Genomic DNA, 21086 nt, shown 5'->3' on the forward strand with positions numbered 1-21086 from the left:
TGACTCAGCGTAGAACCGAGAGCATGTATATTAAGTTTTATGCTATCCGGCAACTCTCATTTCCCATCACAATACCAATGTGATGATTGTGAGTATCTTATACTGCACTATTTTTAGGGAGGTCTGCACGTGAATCAAAGGAGGGGCTCTTATTAAGAAATTGTCTAAATATGGAATGTTACAGGCTCACAGTCGCTATTCGTATCAGTAAGGCTCTAGTTAGCTCTCCAGGGACAAAGCCAAGGTCAAAGGGAAACCTTTTAGTGTAAGTGCTTTCAGTGTGGTCAAAATATGTCAGAAGGAACAATCCTGCATGGCAGAGAGCTGCCCTAGATAGCTAGTTTCCATGCCTCTAAGTTTTATATATCTTGCACACTTTGTAACGCTCATTTAATATCCCTACAATACTAATATTTGTATTGAGTAGCAAGACATGAGAGACCAGTAGAGCTACCCTGGGTTAACAACCCTGAATGCCTTCGTACAACTTCAGTCCCAGGCAAACAGCTCCAGTCTTGCAATCAACAAAAGAAGGGATGACCTAACAAGGGGCCATGGAAGCCATGGAAGGGAAAGAGAGAGTTGCCCAATCCACCTTCCTTAATGGAGTCTGAGCCAACCACACAAACAGAAACCTTGGAATTTTTGAGGTATTTCTACCCTACCACCTGTGAAGCAGACCCTGCACCTGGGGAAGGTTAGATAAGAACAACAGAGCCCCCTGCTAAATAATCAATGCTTCGTTCTACGAGCCACAATTCCAAAGAAACCTACACTTGATGCCACTGAATAAAGCCACAAACCCTGGAAAGCTGCAAATGGTACCCAGCGAAGCAATCTCCATAGACATATCTCATCCTGATTCCCAGCTCTTGGTGTCAGCTCTCTAGTGAACACTGTTCATGTCCTAATATTCAGAGCCATCTATGACACTGACCCTAGCTACCAAAGAGAATGCCTGTTCCATGCCAGTTACGTCCCACCTTTGTAACAGCGACATTGAACTAGAAGCAGGAAACTGATGACCAATAGGAGAAAACTCATGAGCACGAAAGACAGAACTTTCACGGGATGAGAGCCTAGATTTTAGAACAAGCTCTGCATGTACACGTCCAAGGTGGGGCTGCATCATGAGGCCACCTGCAAGATGAAATCCAGGCAGCCACATTCTTAAGCAGCGCACCACACAGAGAGCATGGCACCAGTACTTAACCATGGTTTTGGCTTCTGGCTACCTGAGTAGCTGCCTGTTTGCCCATGTGAGACACTGTAATTGCTATCCTGTCTTTGGACCAAGCCACAGAATTGTCAGCCCCCAGGACATGCCACAAAACTTATCTTTTCTCTTGGCTACTTGGGGTGCATCAGACAAGGGGTCTAGGGTTGGAGTATTATGAACATCATTGTGGGCACATACTGTTGTAGTTTTCAATGGGAAGCCCACTTTGCATTAGTATTATGTGAATTCCCTGACCAAACTGAGAGGAGGGAAAATACATGAATGGCAGAAAAACCTACGGAAAATCCTGCTCACTAATTTTCTCGTTTCCATACCCCTCCAAATAACATTGAATGATTTGTTCCCTCTCTTCCCATCGGAGCTAGTTCTACCTGCCGTAACAGCTCCTGCTTTGGATATATTTCAGTATACCAATGGAAGTAAACCATCTGACTGGCAGGGTGGGAAGAAGAGACACTGCAGCCCTGGGCTAGGCAAAGCCACAGCCTGCCTTCAGAACTAGCAATGGACTCAAGTCAGAACAATCACACCTGGATTTTCAACAACCCCAAGATTCAGGTGGGCAGAGGGATAAGAAGACAAGAGGTCTGACTGGGGCATATTGTTCAGGACCATCTCCTTTTAAAATGTAACACAGGCAGGGCTGTGCAGAGCAGCTCTCCGCTTCCTTTTTCCACTCAAAAAGTCACTTGGGATATTCAAATTATAAAATCCAACCTATGACTCACCTATGTGTTTCACAGAGCAGAGAAACGGGGGGGAGAGAGAGAGAGGAGTCTAAAACAAGCTATAAAAATCCAAAGGGATGCTTGGTCCACTTTTGGGCATGTTCATATGGCATGGCAATGGGATGGCAACTCCACGGACTCATAGTTTAACATGAACAGATTTCATTACTGGTGCACAGCAACAGGTAGTATGTAGCCATTTATCACACTTGTTTTGTACAATGCATCACTTCAGCTCATTGCTGAGTCCTCATTTTTTGCTTCCATAGAAGTTCTGAGTACTCAATCAAACATTATGAACTGTGCACTTGGAGAAACCCCTGCTAATACAAATACTTCAAACTTGAAAAGCAGTGAGAAAGACCAAGGCCAGGTTAGGTGCTTTAAGAGGAATCACACCACAGAATAAGCCTGGTAGCTCTTTGTCATTTAAGAGATATGGTTACATTTGCCTGGCTTACCTCAATGAGGTTCTAAAATGGCAGATTCCAATAAGCAAAGAAACATTCTCCATTCCAAGACAATTTCAGAGTTATTGCACTGCGAGTTTTTCTGGATGCTGAAGCTTCAATTCTTTTGCTGGAATATTCACTTTCAATTCTGTCCCTCAGCTCAGAACTAGACTCACCTTTTGGAGAAAAATTACTATTTCTCGTGTCTCCAAAACATGATTTTATACCCCACTCCACAGATACAAGAACAACCCAAAGAGTGTTAAGGCAAGATGCTGGCCTTGCAACGCAACTGACAGCAAGTCAAAGAGGAGTTTGAAAAAGACGATCTCTATATTCCTGCCAAAGAGCCTGGAAGGGTAACAAAGGCAATGTCTGATTTCTTTCATGCAACGGGAGTGTGACATGGACATATCTAGGTGTAAAAGCAGGATGTCGTGGCCCAAAGTAAAACTCTTGCCTTTCAGTAATCTCTTCTGATCGCATATGTATGAATGTGTGGCCTGAAACGGAAATGCATCCCTATTTACAAACTGTTTCCAGCTAACATCACATCCTTAGTTATGGATGTAATGAACCTAGTTCTTCCAGAATGCATGCCCCAGTACGTTAGGAAACTACAGCAAGTCGGAGATCTCTGCAAGGCTGTGTATGATGCAGAGGGGCGGAGAGAGAGGTACAGTACGGAGTGCAAACAGAGCACAGTTCTGAGGACTGGTTCACTAACACTTTGATCAGTACATTCCAGCCTGAAGGACAGTGTGAAGGTCTCTGCAATGCAGCCGTTCCTCTTTGCAGCCAAGTTCGAACAAATTGCAGAAAGCCACAGAAGCAAGGCACATCACTTTCCCATTCCATGAAATCAGCTGCTCCTACAATGGTGTTTTCTGAAGCAGACATTGGTTCATTCACTTGTAACGCTCTCTGCTGAGCTAGCTTCCAGTCTCACCTCTATAATCAGGCCAGTTTAGGGCCAAATCCTGTTTTGCACTGTACAGGGTTGGGGGGTAAACAAGCCTTCACTGCGTGCCCCCTAGTGCTCATTAGAACACTAGCAGCCATCACCATGGGCACTCCACAGCCCCAAGGGACCCACAGCGCACGTGCTGCAGTGTCTAGCTCATACTACGCAGCAGCTTGTCTTGTAGTCTTCCACACACTTCCCTGGCTATTCTGTTCTGCACCAGCAGGATGGTTTGGGAAACTGCTGACCAGCAAGCTCTGCAGGGATCTCCTCTACTACTGACTACCACACAAAAGCTTCAAAGCCCTCAGATTGTCATCCATCAGGAACTGCGCCCAGTCTTTTTGGGAAAGACAGATGGAGAACGAAGAATAAATTACAGTCATATGAGTTGTTATGCTTCAATGACAGACAAGAAGCCAGCATTTGCGTGAGATACCATTAGCCCCCATTCAATTGCTGGCTATGAAACCAGAACAATGGAGATAGGATATTCAAAAGGACAGAAAATTTGCTATAATCATTGCTGCTACAATAACACCGTTACCTTGGAGATAGTGGTTCATTTTAAAGCACTGCCTTGTGGTTAGAGAAGAGAAGGGATTAGAAGACCCTGCCAGGGAGAGATTCATACCCCCATTGGGAAGTGGATTTTTCAAGCCCAGTTCTAAACGAAGACAAAGTGCATGAAAACCTTACTGCACTCGGTGGGCCATAATGTCTTTCTAGTTTAATTACTTTTTACTATAGTAATATAAAGCATTTCCAATAATCTCCAGGAAGCTTTTCAATAAAGGTACTTGGTTTTCTGGCATCAATACTTAATGCAGAAAGCCAGAAAAAGTAGAAACCACCAGTTTTGTGGATCAGCCTTTGGTCTGGTTACATATCAGGCAATAGTGAGTTTCCATATCAGACGCTACGGAGAGTCATAATTTGAGAAATGCTTCCAAATGGAAATTCCACCCCCTTCCCCTCCCCTGCTGTGTGCACCAATACTACAGGGCTTCACATGGGCCTAAAGTTCTGCCCAAGCTGAACAGTTTGCAGGATCAGGGCCTGACTGCCTACACCAGGAGAAAGAGTGAAACCGAATATACACATGTGCTATCTAAGTAAAAACAAACTGAACCAGAGAACTTTTCCCCTCTGATCTCTTTCAACTCTAGTAAATTTAGGAGTTACTTGTTACAATGGTAGGTAAAACAGACAGAAGAATGGTTTAATTTGATGAGATCCTTTTAGTTTGATGGGCTTATGAGACACATTTGCATTGAAATGTAACCTTGCTATTCCTCACAGCTGTGGAAGCAAACAAAAGAGGATCAGACAATCTTACCAAAGTTGCTTGGGAAAAACAAAACAAAATCCCAACCATTACACTGCATTTCTTTACATTAAAATCAGGGCTTCCGGTTTTAAGTTAAAGTAATGTTCATCTGTGGTGGGAAGCAGCCAGATTAACAGTTACTGTTTAGAATATCCACTGACCTTCCCCCATTGTAGAGATGAGCAAACTTCAATGGGGTCCCTTTTTATCTAAGCCCTAAAGTTGGTGAGTGCAGATAAAACATTCAGGTTTTGTTCCAAAATGTCTGTGCTGCAAACCTGGTCAACCAGTTTCAAGCCACTCCTAGTCAAATCACACTGGAGAGTGGCCAGAGGCTGAAAAGAACACAGAGAAGAAGTGAACCCATATAAACACAGATCGTATGTTGAAAGTGACACTGTATAATGATAACTGAGTCACTAGAATCTACTGAGCCATTATGGGTTATACAACGCTCCTGATATGAGCAATTCCCATTAATGAAGAACAGTGTTTCTAATTCCCAATGCAAGATGCTGAAAAGAAAAGAGTTATTAAATCATCGTTTCTGCACTGCCTGGTGTCATAAGTAAGAGACAGTGATACTTCCATTCACTTTCAACTACAAAAGCTATTTCCACCTACCTGAACCGTACTTTAGAATAATTAAAGAATACAGAATCTTCAGCACTTTGGTAATTGCACATATTAATAAGAGGGAGGGAAATGTCAACTATTTTAAAATTGTAGATCTGAAACTGAACATTTAAACTAAAGGCCCAATCCTGTTCTTATTAATATCAATGGAAAAACTCCCACTGACTTCAATGAGAGAAGAGTTAGGCCCTAGACATATACAGCCTTCCAGTCCCACAAAACTTGGAAGTGTTAAACTTGCTAACCTGCTTATAAAACATAAATGAAGGAAAACATAAAGCCACTCTGCATCAGACCATGACGCATTCAGAAAAACTGGACACTAGTAACAGTGGGATCATCAGGCAAAAAGAGCCAATCCTGGAATTATTCGGTAAAGCACAAACAAGAGGCAGTGTGATTCAGTAGATAAGGCACTAGACTGGGACTCAGGAGATCTATGTTCAATTCCCAACTTTGCCAATGGCCTGCCTGTTTCCCTCCCACTCTCTGTCTGCCCTCTCTATTTCAACTGTAAGCTTTTCAGGGCAGGGATCATCTTTTCCAATGTGCTTGTGCAGAGCCAAACTGAGCCTAGCACGAGGCCCTGATCTCAATTGAGACCTCTAGGCAATCCTGTAATACAAATAAATCATCACCACCAGCATCAGTGGGGCTTGAACCTGCAGACACTCACTACTGGGGACAGTGCAGTGAATAGCTCCAGCAGTAAAGCACTTCATCCAGAGATACGTTTTCAAGAGCACATGCATTGTTTGCAAGTCTGGCAGGAGTAAGGGAGGTTGATAATGCACATGACAATGCTAGACATGCATTATTGAAGTGGTAAATATTTATCAAGCACTGCATTTGCTCCAACTTCTACAGCACCAGAACCACTGAAATAGGAGTCAGGTGGAGCCAGAATACATAAGTGCCCATATTTAAACAAAGAATTACTGAAAGATCAACACAAGGGGAGGTGCTGAGGAGGCAAACACGGTACAATCTCAAATTCCATGTGTTTGAACAAACTGAACCAATATGGAAAGGATGTGAACAGAAGAAAATTTTTAATTGCTTATATACCAACACTAAGTGTGTGGGATACAAGGGAGAGGAACAGGTTTCAGAGTAGCAGCCGTGTTAGGTAAATTCTCATTGATGAGAAATAATTTGCTGTAACTGGTATTACTGAAACCTGGTGGGATGATTCACACGATTGCACTGTTAAAATCGTCAGTTATAACCTGCTCAGGAAGGACAGAGTGGGTTAAAGAGATGGGGAGGAGAGGGTCACTCTATGTTAAAGACACTATTACCTGTTTTAGGATTACTGATAACTAAGAACTACAGGACCTTGAATGCATATGGATCAATTGCTAACTAACAAAACCCAGGGAGGGCTACTGGTGGAGGCATGTTACAGGCCACCAAATCAATCCAGAGAGCAGTTACCAATCCATGAGAGAACCTTCCCTCTTATCCCATAACAGCTTACTTTGCTTAAGAGCCTTTGGTGTGAGACCTTGTCAAAGGCTATTTGAAAATCTAAATACACTATATCCACTGGATCCCCCTTGTCCACATGCTTGTCCACCCCCTCAAAGAATGCTAGTAGATTGGTGTGGCATGATTTCCATTTACAAAAACCATGTTGACTCTTCCCCAAGAAATTATGTTCATCTATGTATCTGACATTTCTGTTCTTTACATAGTTTCAACCAGTTTGCCCAGTACTGAAGTCAGGCTTATTGGCCAGTAATTGCTGAGATCACCTCTGGAGCCCTTTTTAAAAATTGGAGGTCTCATGAAGCCAGTAGGAAACACCACTTGGAGTTTCTAAAAATTATAGATGATCATTTTTTAACAAAAAAGGTATTGCACCCAACACAGGTTAACTTGATTTTGAACTTCATTATGACAAATGACGATGAACTAACCATTGGCCTGGAAATTACCTGGGGACCAGTGATCATGATCTGATTACATTTATTGTGGGCAAACAGAGGACTGTCCCAATCAGTAATACAGATACTTTATGCTTCAAAAGGGCTAATTTCCCAAAGGTGAGGAACGTTATGAGGAAATTGATTGGGAAGAAAACTTAGAGGGGAAAAAAGTGAATGAAAATTGGGAGTTCTTGGTCTTTCTGGAAAATATGCTTTTAATCAAACAAGTAATTGGACTCAACGCAGAACACACTGGGTGAAATGTAAAGGCCTGTGAAATACAGAAGGTCAGGCTAGATGATCTCACAGTCCCTTCTGGCCTAAAAATCTATGACTTTATAGTATTGCTCAATAATCAGCTTAGCCTACTACTTTCCATAATATTTGCACATTTTTCTGCACTGAGGTTAAAGTTGCACAACACAGACCCCTTTATAACTGAGTAATGGGAGGGAAGAGAGGGGGGAAAGGACATTGCCAATCAACTGTAAGTTACAACAACCAGCTCTTCAACTTGAAAGACTTACTCAGAAATGTGTACAAAGATGTCTGGCCCTCCATCCTCAGGAGTAATGAAGCCGTGGCCTTTGGAGCGACAGAAGCATTTACAGACTCCTTTATAGATGGGGCCTTCAGAGGCCCGCACGGTCCTGCACATGGAGAGGGACACAAATAAGCAGTTCATATTCAGTTATATGTGGGCTTCCACCAACACCAGAGCCAGAGAATACCATCCACACTGAATACAACAGTCCAAATGTTCAGTTACACACCACTAACATGTCTCTCTGTGCAAACTATTTTAACATACAGTATCGTATACTACATACATCTTATCTAGCACCCCAATGGCCTTTGAAAATGGGTCAAAATCAATAGAGATCTATGTTGGTGCTGTAGTCCAGCAGCGGATACCTTTAAACACATGTGCTGGGATTGCTTTAGAGTACAGATTTTCTGGAAGTGGGCATTCATACAGAGCAGCAGTCTTGTCCCAGGCTCCCATGTAGATATTTATATAACTGTTGCTACAGGGCCTGAGCCAATGAAGTCAATATAAGGACTCCCAGTGACTTCAATGGACTTTGGGTCAGGCTCTTAACTGGTGCGGATAACATCCACCCCATCAAAAAAAGCTGATCTGCCATTCCCCAGACCTGCAATAGCTGTAGCTGAATAGGCAATTGGTATGATAAAGCATGGGATGTACTGAGCATGAAGAAATTTACTCCAGTGAACAGGGATAAATATGCTCATGAAATTTTATGATTTAGCCATTTTGTCCTCTCAGCTATGCTTATTTGGATACCCAGGCAGCCAAACTACCTATCTAAATACCTTACAGATCCACAAGATTGTAATGAAGTTCACTCCATTTTCACTGATTGTGCTCTCCACTTGTAATATTTTTCCTTTGTTGTGATTGTTATGATCGCCTGGCCAATATTCAGTTTTATCTTTATACCGACACATTCTCTTTCTTTTTCTTCTCCACCTGTGACTCTCTAGAATGGTTATTTAAAAAAAAACAGAATAAAAAAGACTGTGCAAGATGTTTGCACCCCAGCCATCACTTCTGAGGTGCCCTTCATAGGCAAGTGTTATACCTACATTACAGATAACCTTTCTGTGCCTTGTTGGGGAATAAGTGATACACCCAATGTCCTGCATTCAGCTACGTAAAGGACTGTAAGAAAGAGAGTGTGGAGATAAATAAATAATGTAGTAGCAGAAAATGGCGGGCCTTGTGTAAAAAATAGTGGAAATGCCAGGTAATAGCCAAGAATGAGAAACATGGATTTGGGGGGCCCTGAGGAAGCTGAGGCATATTGATGTGGCTGAATAGATAAAGTTACACTTACATAGCAGCAGGACATGAAACATGGTCAACTCACGGCTGCATTCGCTTCTTCACCCCATCTTTCACTTTGTCCCTGCTATTGCGGTACTGTTTGTTTGTTTGTTGTGCTGATGCTACCATGTGGAATCCAATCTAAAGCTGGCGGGAGGTGGGAATGTAGCGTTTCAGTTTGTCAATAGCCCTTCTGACCTCTCCCTTGCTCACACTGTAGCCGATTCTCTCTCATTTCTGAGCTGCTGGCGGGATTCCATTATAAGCTGGCCAACCCCCAGTAAGTCATTTGTATTGCCACTTAGACATGTCATAATTTTCACAATGTACATCACCTTCAGAGGGTTTATTTAGATCTGAGTGAATTGAAAAATCTCTTAAAAGATCTGGTCTGTTCCTGAATCACTCATTTAAAGCCACAAGCCCCAGCAGTGGGAAAATGGGACAGAAAACTTAAATACCAAGTATTGAAAAAAGTGTCCATGAATAACTTCATTTCTACCTCCAAAAGCGAACTAAGGGCCTGATCCTGCAAGTATTTATTACTGGGTATAACACTTACTGCCCTGAGTAATCCATTGACTTCAAATCAGCCTATTCAGGGAAATAAATAAATAAATAAAGCACTCCTCCCAGCAATGTTTATAGGAGAAGACCTCAAATCTGTAATGAACCAACTGAAAGTGGAGAATTTCAGATCACACGCATCAGAAACGGATCAGAAACGAATTTTAAAAATCTACCTGGTGCAACAAGATGTTTGCCACCACAGTCTTTCTTTCCATTCAGTTTAGGACTTTGAACTGTCTTAGAGCTCCTTTTGTTTAAAAAGGGCAATCAAAATTAACAGCTGTTTTAATTTTCAGGGTTACCAAATTCAGCAAGATTCTGACAATTAACAGTGATTAGAAAATTACAAGAGCCCCCCACTCCCTCCAAAAAAAAACCCCACCATAAGTCTTTAAGAGCTGGAGTGGAGATTAATGACTGATAGTTAAATCCTATAATTTAGACATAGGAAAAGTCTAACTCTGAGGTGGTTTTTATGGTCACGTCAAGCCCAGACATGAAACTGGGCAAGCACCTCATGAGGTTTTTTAAAACCATAAAATGGTCCATTATAAAAGTTCAGAGCAACTGAAGTATTTTGTAATTAACATCATAGTAAGTTCACTTCTTCTGGTGTGGGTTTTTTTTTTTAACTCACTGAACATAACTGCTAATATAAATAACCTCAATCTTAATTCTGCAATGAATCAGTAATGTTAACTTCTGACAAGAGAAGGTGGATTACACAGCAGCAAAATACAGCTGACAAACATACCAAGCCAACTAGATACAGAAGCACTTAAAATATAGACAAACTGAAAGACTGAGGTCTTAGTGATGTAGCATTTTACTGTGAGGTCTGCTTGTACAGACCCCTGCTCCCATAAAGACCTCATTCCAGGATTGGGGTCCAATGGCTGAACACAGCTTCATATTATATATATGCAGTGTAATTGTACTCATGTTGGTCCCAGAATATTAGAGACAAGGTGCATGAGGTAATATCCTTTACTGGACCAGTTAGCGCCTGATCCAAAGTTAATTGAAATCAAGGGAAAGACTCCCATTGCCTTAAACGGGCTTTGGAGCAGAGCCTTATTGTGCAGTTTTGCTCTTTATCACAGGCCCATGTCATACGTTCAGTCAAAAGTGACCAGACTGTGACCTCTTTGGGGAAGACACTCCTGCAATATTTATTTCACTCGGCCACTCTGGATCCACCTTGTCTTGGTAAAATCCTCAGAGGCCTGTACTGGATGGGTGGGTCATGGAGGGGGAAGGATCAGGACAAGGCAGACTGCACTGGAGGATCAGGGTCTTAACTAATTAAAAACAACCACAACCACACACACACACTTTGTAAGGCAGCTTCAAGCAACCCACAAACGCAGCGTCCAGCCAAATCCAACAAGGGCAGAGTTATACCAGGAAAGCTAGTATATACCTTGAATAACTCTATTAAACTTGGGTTTTGTGCAAATTCATAGAACACTATTAAAAGAGGTCACATTAAATGTCAATAGGTGTCTTCCTTCCTTCCTCCTGCGTTGCTCCCCCAATACTCACGCTGAAAACGTCCTGGTCCGTCGAGTTGGAAGGGGACTGGGGATAAGGTAACCTCGCATGGGAGATGGAGAGCGATCTCTTGTTCTGCGGTTTTCGGGCAGGCGGAGAGAACGTGGAGACCCTGGAGAAGTGGGGGACTGCTCAGAAGCTGAAGACATGGGCTCAGAAGACATTCCTGATCCCTGAAGAATATCTACTGGGGGGAGGAAATTCTGATTTAGTACAAGATTTTGACCTTTTCAGTAAAGATCATAGTTTTCCAGCTTCTATTAAATCATCAAAGCGGGGTCACTTCCATGCACCCATATGCCCAGATATTAATGCTCCAAGACATACTGCTATGTGCAGGATCATATGACGTACATTTTCGATCAGCTAGTTCTCATGAACTTCTGTGGAAATTCCCACAGAAAATATCCAAAGGCAATCTGCTGCCTCACAGATTCACTGCCTTATTTCCAACGTGGCTAGTCTCATTTGATGTGTATTGACAATTTACCTATATGAAAAACCCACAAAATTAAAAAGCATTCCTAAGTTCCTTCCTAAGACATTTTTTATTTGATAAAACAGATTAAAAACTGCATTCTCTACAGGCTTGGAGGCAGAGAATCTGGGATTGGTCCTAAACCCTGATCCAGAATCAAAGACCTGGCCTGCCTCCATTCATATGAGAAGTGGAATTTCTATTGGAACCAGAGGGTCTGGAGAACTATACACTACACAGCTCTTTTTTCTTTCCTTTTACTTTGTAACTTGAAGTGAATTTTTTCAGGTATATGAAAAGTGCTGGATTCGCGACATAGGAGACTGAAATCTGTTTACATCACAGAACAGATACTGCAGAGCAGAGGCAGTGGCAGTGCAAGCCGTATTTAGCAGAACTCAGCCCAGACCAGGAGGAACCATCGCTAGGGAAAAGATAAGTGAAGCCAGGTCTATGCTAGGAGCGCTTTGCTGGTAGAACTATGCCAGTATATTATACCGGCAAGGCGCTCCTAGAGTAGACAAAGATTACACCAGCAAAAACCTTTGTCAATATAGCTTATTCCATGCACCCCCAATCCCAGTGAAATAAGCTATTCCAACAAAAGTGCACGTTTTTTGGTACAACTGCATCTACACTACAAAGCTGTGTTGGTCAGAGGTCACAAACTAATCACACCCATGAGTGACGAGCTATGCTGGGAAACATCTGTAGTGCAGAACTCACCCTATTCTCCCAACCAGTCAAATTCTTGGTCTTCTTGCCAAAACTCCACAAAAAGGTGTCAAATTGATAAGAACATATCTACCCACTATGACTAGACTGAGACCACGCAGCAGTTCAATGTAACTGTCTGTCCCTACCACCTGGGTTGATTCACACCAATGACCGAGAGGCAAATACTCCATATTTAAATTAAGAATCCCAATCCCATGAACAGCAGCCAGTCTTGCCCTTACCCACTTTGAATAGAAGGAAAGGAAAAAAGGTCTTTTCCTTTCCTTACCCCAATCTCAAGTTCTGTGTTTATAATGACACAAACAATCCAAAACTTTCAGGAGTTTATTTTCCCAGCATTACAGGACTGAGACCACGTCAGATACACAAAAAGCCTCATTTAAAGGTATGGGAGTGGTGATGAGGAATACAAACGCCAGAAAAAATAAAAACCTCTTACTAAAAGGACTAATCAGGGAAAGAAGAGCTTCCCAAATTGATTTTGGCCAGTTACAATCAGACACCTTCTTGTTGGGGTTACAGTATATGCTTATATTCTGTGTATTTCTCCTGAGTGAGACAGCTTTTGAATTGGTTTCAAATGGCAGTGCAAAAGGATCCTGGTTTCATTATTTTTAAATGTAATAGCATTATTTTTTTTAATTGAATACATAAAAAACTACTATAGCTGCTGGTACATGGAGTAGAAACCCACTGACAACATCACCTAAATTTAAGCTTCTCTTTTCTATTACTTTCATGTATATTTCAGTGAATAAAAAAAAAGTAAACAACAGCACTTTGAAGCACTGAGTCTCTCTCTGACACACCCCCACCCACTCACCCATCCACTTGAAGGAATGTGATCAAGGGCTTAATTATACCAATATAGCAGTACAACTCCCCCAGTGTGGGCACAGTTATACCAGAATAAAAGTGCTTACCCCAATATAACTATACTGGTATCACTGGGAATAAGGGAGCATGAGCTATACTGGTATAACTGCATCCACACTATAGGCTGTAGCAATGTAACAGTTCCAGAAGAGATATCACCAAGACCAAAAGCTTATTCAAACTGGAGTTTTTCAAACTAGACAAAAGAAACCCATCTCACACCCCACTCAGACTCCCACACACCCCTTCCCATGAATTATGGAGCGAATCTTAGGTGACAGTTGGAAGAGTCACATTCTTGCTGTCAATACAACAATTCCATTCCTGTTAGTTCCTTATTGAAACTATCAAGTATAAAATTAAAGCAGCCTCTTTAGAATGAAGACATCAAGGGAAAAACCTTTATTGGTTTAATTACTTGAGGTGTCAAGAGGGTAAGTTGGAAGAGACGAGATCCTCATGTTCCCTTTAGCAAGGCTTGAACTTTTCACACCACACTCTCAAGGGCACCAAAGCCCTGTTGAAATAAATGCTTTTTTCAGATTATTTGGACATCGATGGTTCCTTGGGGCATGTCTCTACGTACAGCACTGCAGTAGCACAGCTGTACCGATACAGCTGCGCTGGTGCAGACGCTCTATGCTGACAGGCAAGGTCTCTCCCGTTGGCATAAAAAAACCCGTCTCCGCGAGCAGCATAAGCTATGTTGGCAGGAGAAGCTCTCCCGCCGACACAATGGTGTGCACATGAATGCTTATGACGGTGTAACTTATGTCGCTGGAGGTGGGGTGGAATATTCACACCCCTGAGCAATGTAAGTTTTGCTGACATAGGCTGTAGTGTAGAAACAGCCTGAGAGTCACTGGCCAATGTCAGCCCTGATGTAAGTGGGCTCAACATTTGGTAGGGATTGGAACAGAGGCAAAGCCATAGGATTTCCCAATTTTTTTCCCAGTGATTTGCTGAGCAAGCTTATGCTGAGGAAGTCAAGAAGAGACCCCATGTTACGACTGAAACCCTAAAAGCTCTCTTGATTTATTTTCTTTGCTCTCAAGGGCTGAGAACCCCAATGGCAGTAGAGACCTAAGATGTCTCCAATCAACCCTAAAGCAAAAGTAAAACAGAGGTGATTTAAAATTCCAATTTGAAAACTGAACAAATCAGAGGTGATATGGGCTGTTGTACCAGTACAAACGTTTACAAAGAAGCAAGGCTTTTACCAGGTTATATACATTTGAATCCACAGAGAGGAAACCCTTGGCATTTTGCTTATATGTATAATAAGCAAAGCACAAGGTAACTGTGTTTCCCCTAAAACAAATGAGGGGTCCCTGTGGCACCTTAGAGACTAACAAATTTATTTGGGCATAAGCTTTCGTGGGCTAGAATCCACTTCATCAGATGTATGAAATAAAAGATACAGGAGCAGGTATAAATATATGAAAGGATGTGGGTTGCTTTACCAAGTGTTAAGTCGGTCTAACGAGATAAATCAATTACCAGCAGGATATCAAGGGAGGAGAAATAACTTTTGAAGTGGTACGAGAGTGGCCCATTACAGACAGTTGACAAGAAGGTGTGAGTAACAGTAGGGAGAAATTAGTATTGGGGAAATTAAGTTTGATACCATTATGGCAAACCTGGTGGCTGAACTTTGTGACTTTGTCCTCACCCACAACTATTTCAGATTTGGGGACAATTTATACCTTCAAGTCAGCAGCACTGCTATGGGTACCTGCATGGCCCCTCAATATGCCAACATTTTTATAGCTGATTTAGAACAACGCTTGCTCAGCTCTCGTCCCCTAACATCCCTACTCTAATTGCGCTACATTGGTGACATCTGGACCCCTGGGAAGGAGGCCCTTGAGGAATTCCACCAAGATTTCAACTATTTCCACCCTACCATCAACCTCAGCCTGGACCAGTCCACACAAGAGGTCCACTTCCTAGACACTACAGTGCTAATAAGCAGTGGTCACATAAACACCCTATACCAGAAACCTACTGACTGCTATACTTACCTACATGCCTCCAGCTTTCATCCAGACCACATCACACGATCCATTGTCTACAGCCAAGCTCTAAGATACAACCGCATTTGCTCCGATCCCTCAGACAGAGACAAACACCTACAGAATCTCTATCAAGCATTCTTAAAACTGCAATACTGACCTGGTGAAGTGAAGAAACAGACTGACAGAGCCAGAAGGGTACCGAGAAGTCACCTACTATAAGACAGGCCCAACAAAGAAAGTAACAGAACGCCACTAGCCGTCACCTACAGGCCCCAACTAACACCTCTCTAGAGCATCATCAAGGATCTACAACCTATCCTGAAGGATGATCCCTCACTCTCACAAACCTTGGGAGACAGGCCAGTCCTTACTTACAGACAGCCCCCCAACCTGAAGCAAATACTCACCAGCAACTACACACCACACAACAAAAACACCAACCCAGGAACCAAACCCTGCTACAAACCCCGGTGCCAACTCTGTCCACATATCTATTCAAGGGACACCATCATAGGACCTAACCACATCAGCCACACCATCCGGGTCTCGTTCACCTGCACATCTATCAATGTGATATATGCCATCATGTGCCAGCAATGCCCCTCTGCCATGTACATTGGCCAAACCGGACAGTCTCTACGCAAAAGAATAAATGGACACTAATCTGACATCAGGAATCATAGCATTCAAAAACCAGTAGGAGAACACTTCAATCTCTCTGGTCACTCGATAACAGACCTAAAAGTGGCAATTCTTCAACAACAAAACTTCAAAAACAGACTCCAATGTGAAGCTGCAGAAGTAATTAACTGGAATTAATTTGCAAACTAGATACCATCAGAATAGGTCTGAATAAAGACTGGGAGTGGTTTAGGTCATTACAAAACCTAAACTTAATTTCCCCAATACACCTCTACCCCGATATAACGTGACCCGATATAACATGAATTCGGATAGAACGCGGTAAAGCAGCGCTCCGTGGGGGCGGGGCTGCGCACTCCGGTGGATCAAAGCAAGTTCGATATAACGCGGTTTCACCTATAATGCGGTAAGACTTTTTGGCTCCTGAGGACAATGTTATATCGGGGCAGCGGTGTACTAATTTCTCCCTACTGTTATTCACACCTTCTTGTCAACTGTCTGTAGTGGGCCACTCTCTTACCACTTCAAAAGCTATTTTTCCTCCCTTGATATCCTGCTGGTAATTGATTTCTCTCGTTAGACTGACTTAACACTTGGTAAAGCAACCCACATCCTTTCATGTATTTATACCTGCTCCTGTATCTTTTACGTCATACATCTGATGAAGTGGGTTCTAGCCCACAAAAGCTTATGCACAAATAAATTTGTTAGTCTCTAAGGTGCCACAACGACCCCTCGTTTTTTTTGCTGATACAGACTAACACAGCTACCACTGAAACCTGTGTTTCCCCTGTGCTTTGTAAAACAGGGGGAGGACGGGAATCAGTCGGTAGCACATTTATCTATTTTAGTTTGATATATAGATGACCTGCAAAGATATTTACACACAAAAAGGCTATAAAGATTTAGAAGTGTGCTGACTCATGTTACTGTTTCACTTTATCCTATTCCTGTGCCCTTTGCATTGTTGACATAAAATAAAATGTGATCAATGTCCAAAAAAGGGCTTTCAATTTGTTTGTAATGTACATGTAACCCTTTGTTCTCTCCCGTCTTCTCTCCCCTCCCTCCCCCCACCACCATGACCAAAGCAGATGCATTTCCCTGGCTCTCACTTATTATTTGTATTACAGTAGGGCCCAGAGGTCCTAAATCAGGATCAGAACCTAGATGTTACATAAAAAGGCAAGAGACAGCCCTTGCCTTAAAGGGCTAATCATCCAATTTCAAGCATGATGCAACAAGGAAATGCAACAAATAAACCAAAGGAACAGGACAGGGACAGGGAAGACAGCAGTACTAGAAGAGCTGCAAGGACAGCCAGATAATTGTGAATCAATTGATGTAAAGAAATAAAAGCAATTTCCCAGTTTGCACTCTGCTGGCAATGTCTTACATGCCATGGAACCCCTTTGGACAAGACATTTCAGGAAGGATTCTCAAAGTTGTATGATTTTTCCTCAATTTCTGCTGGGGTTTTACTTGCTTGAGCATTGCATCCAGGGTGGATAAAAATCAATGATTTTTTTTTAATTTAAAAAATATATGTTTTTTATTTAAATCGGATTTTTTTGATAAAATGCTTTTTGGGGGAAAAGCCTATCTAAAGATAGTTTTAATTAAGATACATTATAGCTCAAAGATATCTCATCATGGAATTAAATATCAGGGGGTAGTCGTGTTAGTCTGTATCTACAAAAACAACAAGGAGTCTGGTGGCACCTTAAAGACTAACAGATTTATTTGGGCATAAGCTTTCGTGAGTAAAAACCTCACTTCTTCGGATGCATAGAGTGAAAGTTACAGATGCAGGCATTATATACTGACACATGGAGAGCAGGGAGTTACTTCGCAAGTGGAGAACCAGTGTTGACAGGGCCAATTCAGTCAGGGTGGGTGTAGTCCACAAAGATGGATTAGGGACCCAATCTTATGGGTTTCCATGGGCTTCTGTATAGATTATTTAGGTTAATCTTTATATCTACCCAATGGGACTCAATGCTCAGTCTAGAAGATACCATCAGAGATGCTTAGTTTTGCAGTTCTCAAACTGTGGATTTGTGTCTCCAAAGATAACATGGTTGTTAACAGCAAAAATGTTTTTAAATAAATAATATATAGAGGTGAGAAATAAGAGACCTCAACCCTATTGTCCCTCTGCAAATTTGTGTACACAGAGTCAATCCCTTACTTCTCTCTAAAAGTGCAAAGTTTCAAAAAGTTCAATTAATAGAAGATTCTTGGGGGCGGAATAGATCTGGACAAGGAGAAAAAATCCGGAGATAAAATGTGAGAAGGGAGGGACAGGCAGTAGAAACAAAAGTGAAACTGTTTGAGCAACATATTCCAGAAGTCTTGAGGTCTTTCTGAGTGTAGCCTTCATTGATTTGAGATCTATCATACTATTCTCTCACTAGAAGGGAAAACCTATAATGGGAGCAGGCCATAAAAGAGACCCATTTTGGGAATAAGAACCATTCAAGAAATACATGTTTGCTGATGATATTTTAAAGATGTTTAAAGTGAACTGGTGGAAGTCACTTAAGCACTTGGATTCAGAGACTGTTGAAATTATAATCTCACTTTTAACAGCAGTAGCTTTTTCTGCCTGTGTAGAAAGAATATTTTCTTCCTTTGGACTAATTCATTCCAAACTGAGAAATCATTTGGGACCTGAAAAAGCAGGAAAGCTTGTTTTTCTTTCCAGATTATGAACAAACAGGAAAAAGACAGTTACCTTGTTCGTAACTGGTGTTCTTCGATATGTTGCTCATGTCTATTCCACAATAGGTGTGCATGCTCGCCACGTGCACCAGTGCCAGAAGTTTTTCCCCAGCAGTACCTATAGGGGAGCGCTCCCCCCACCCTCAGTTCCTTCTTGCCAGACAACTCCGACAGAGGGGAAGGAGGGCGGGATGTGGAATAGACATGAACAACACATCTCGAAGAACACCAGTTACGGAAAAGGTAACTGTCTTTTCTTCTTCGAATGATTGCTCATGTGTATTCCACAATAGGTGATTCCAAGCTATATCTGTTGGAGCTGGGAAGGAGTTCACAAACTCTTGGGGTGGAGAACAGCCCTGCTGAACACGGCATTCTCCCTGGTCTGAGAGAAAATCGCATAATGGGAGGTGAACGTGTGAACTGAAGATCATGTGTCAGACCTACAAATGTCCTGAATGGGGACATGGGCCAAAAAGGCAGCCAACGAGGCCTGCCCCCGAGTTGAGTGCGCCTTCACAATTGGTGTCAGAAGGATTCCTGCCGAGTCATAACAGGTACGGATGCACAAGGTGATCCAGTTGGACAGCCGCTGAGTGGAGATCGGCCGACCTTTCATGCGCTCGGCCGAGGCGATGAACAGTTGCGAAGACTTTCTGAAGCTTAGTCTACTCCAGGTAAAAAGCCAGAGCCTGTCGCACATCCAGCGTGTGGAGGCGGCGCTCCTCACTGGATGCACGGGGCTTGGGGCAGAGGTCCGGCAGAAAAATGTCCTGACCCATGTGATAGGTGGAGACCACCTTCAGGAGGAACGAGGGGTGTGGGTGGAGCTGGACCTTATCTTTAGGAAACACCGCGTACAGGGGCTCGGAGGTCAGGGCCCTGAGTTCCCAGACCTGCCTAGCCGACGTGATCGCAACCAGGAAGGCTACCTTCCACAAGAGGTGTGACCAGGAGCACATGGCTTGCGGCTCAAACGGGGGCCCCGTGAGATGGGCCAACACCAGGTTTAGGTCCCACTGCAGAACTGGGGGCCTAACATACGGGAAGAGACGATCCCGCCCCTTAAGGAATCGGCCAGTCATAGCATGGAAGAATACCGTGTGGCCCTGCACCGATGGATGGAAGGCCAATATGGCCACCAGGTGCACCTTGACTGATGAGGGCGCCAGGCTCTAAGATGAAGGAGGTAGTCCAGAATCAGCTGGATCGGGGCGGCCACCGGGGAAACGCCCCACTCATCCACCCATCTGGAAAACCAAGTAGGCTCGGCACGTGGAGGGGCGCCTGCTTTCTAGAAGGATGTGCTGAACTCCTTCCGAGAATGTCCTTTCCTCCCTACGTAACCATTGAGCAGCCATGCCGTGAGGTGGAGTGCCACTAGATTGGGGTGGAGGAGGCAGCCCTGGTCCTGGGAGAGCAGGTCCGGGCGGGACGGCCCTGGCAGGGCGACCGCCAGGCCCGTGAGGGTCCCGTACCAATGCTGCCTGGGCTAGGCCGGGGTAATCAGAAGGACCCGGGCCTTGTCCATCTTCATCTTTTCCAGGACCTTGCCGATCAGCAGGAACAGGGAAAAGGCATAGAGAAGCTGGCTTGACCAGGACAGGGGGAAGGCATCAGAGATGGCGCCCAGTCCCCACCGGAGCAGAACCGGGGACAGCGACAGTTCTGCCAAGTCATGAACAGGTCCACCTAGGGAGTTCCCCACACTTGGAAAAGTCTGTGCACCACCTCTGGGTGGAGAGACCACTCGTGCTGAGAGGAGAAGTCCCTGCACATTCCGGGTGCCCGGCAGATGGAAGGCCTGTAGGCAGATGTCGTAGACTATACAAAAGTCCCACCACCTGAGGGTTTCATGGCAGAGGACAGAGGATCGGGCCCCGCCTTACCTGTTGATGTAGAACATCGAGGCCATGTTGTCCATGAGGACCCTGACCACCCGACCCTACAGGTGCGAGCAGAAGGCCATGCACGCCAGCCGTACCGCCCTGAGCTCCTTGATGTTTATGGAGGGTCAGATCCTGAGCCGAACAAAGACCTTAAGTCTGAACGTTCCCCACATGTGCCCCCCATCCCAGGTCCGACGCGTCAGACACCAGTCTCAGCGACGGGGCCCTGCCTCTGAATGGGACCTCTTGGAGCATGTTTCTCGGGGAGGACCACCACAGTAGGGAGGTGATCACTGGCTTTGTCCCTGTCCCTAGCCTGCGAGAACTCCGAGGCCAACCAGAGCTGGAGGGGCCTCATCCTGAGTCTGGCGTGACAGACCACATACGTGCACGCCGGCATGTGACCCAAGAACTGGAGGCATGCTCTGGCTGTTGTCACCGGAAACCTTCTGACCATATCAATG

General features: G+C 43.7%; 1 protein-coding gene across 1 annotated transcript in view; it reads right to left on the reverse strand.

Moving 5' to 3' along the window:
* Positions 1–21086, reverse strand: part of CARHSP1 (calcium regulated heat stable protein 1) — a 53534-nt gene that overhangs the window by 5972 nt on the left and 26476 nt on the right. The window contains exons 2-3 of the mRNA XM_005295244.5: positions 11249–11441; positions 7809–7931 (exon numbers count right to left, since the gene is read on the reverse strand). Coding sequence (XP_005295301.3) covers positions 7809–7931; positions 11249–11421 — 296 coding nt within the window. The 5' untranslated portion in view covers positions 11422–11441. The remainder of the gene's footprint in view (positions 1–7808; positions 7932–11248; positions 11442–21086) is intronic.

The sequence above is a fragment of the Chrysemys picta genome, chromosome 10 (genome assembly GCF_011386835.1).
Source record: "Chrysemys picta bellii isolate R12L10 chromosome 10, ASM1138683v2, whole genome shotgun sequence".
NCBI classification, from domain to species: domain Eukaryota; kingdom Metazoa; phylum Chordata; order Testudines; family Emydidae; genus Chrysemys; species Chrysemys picta.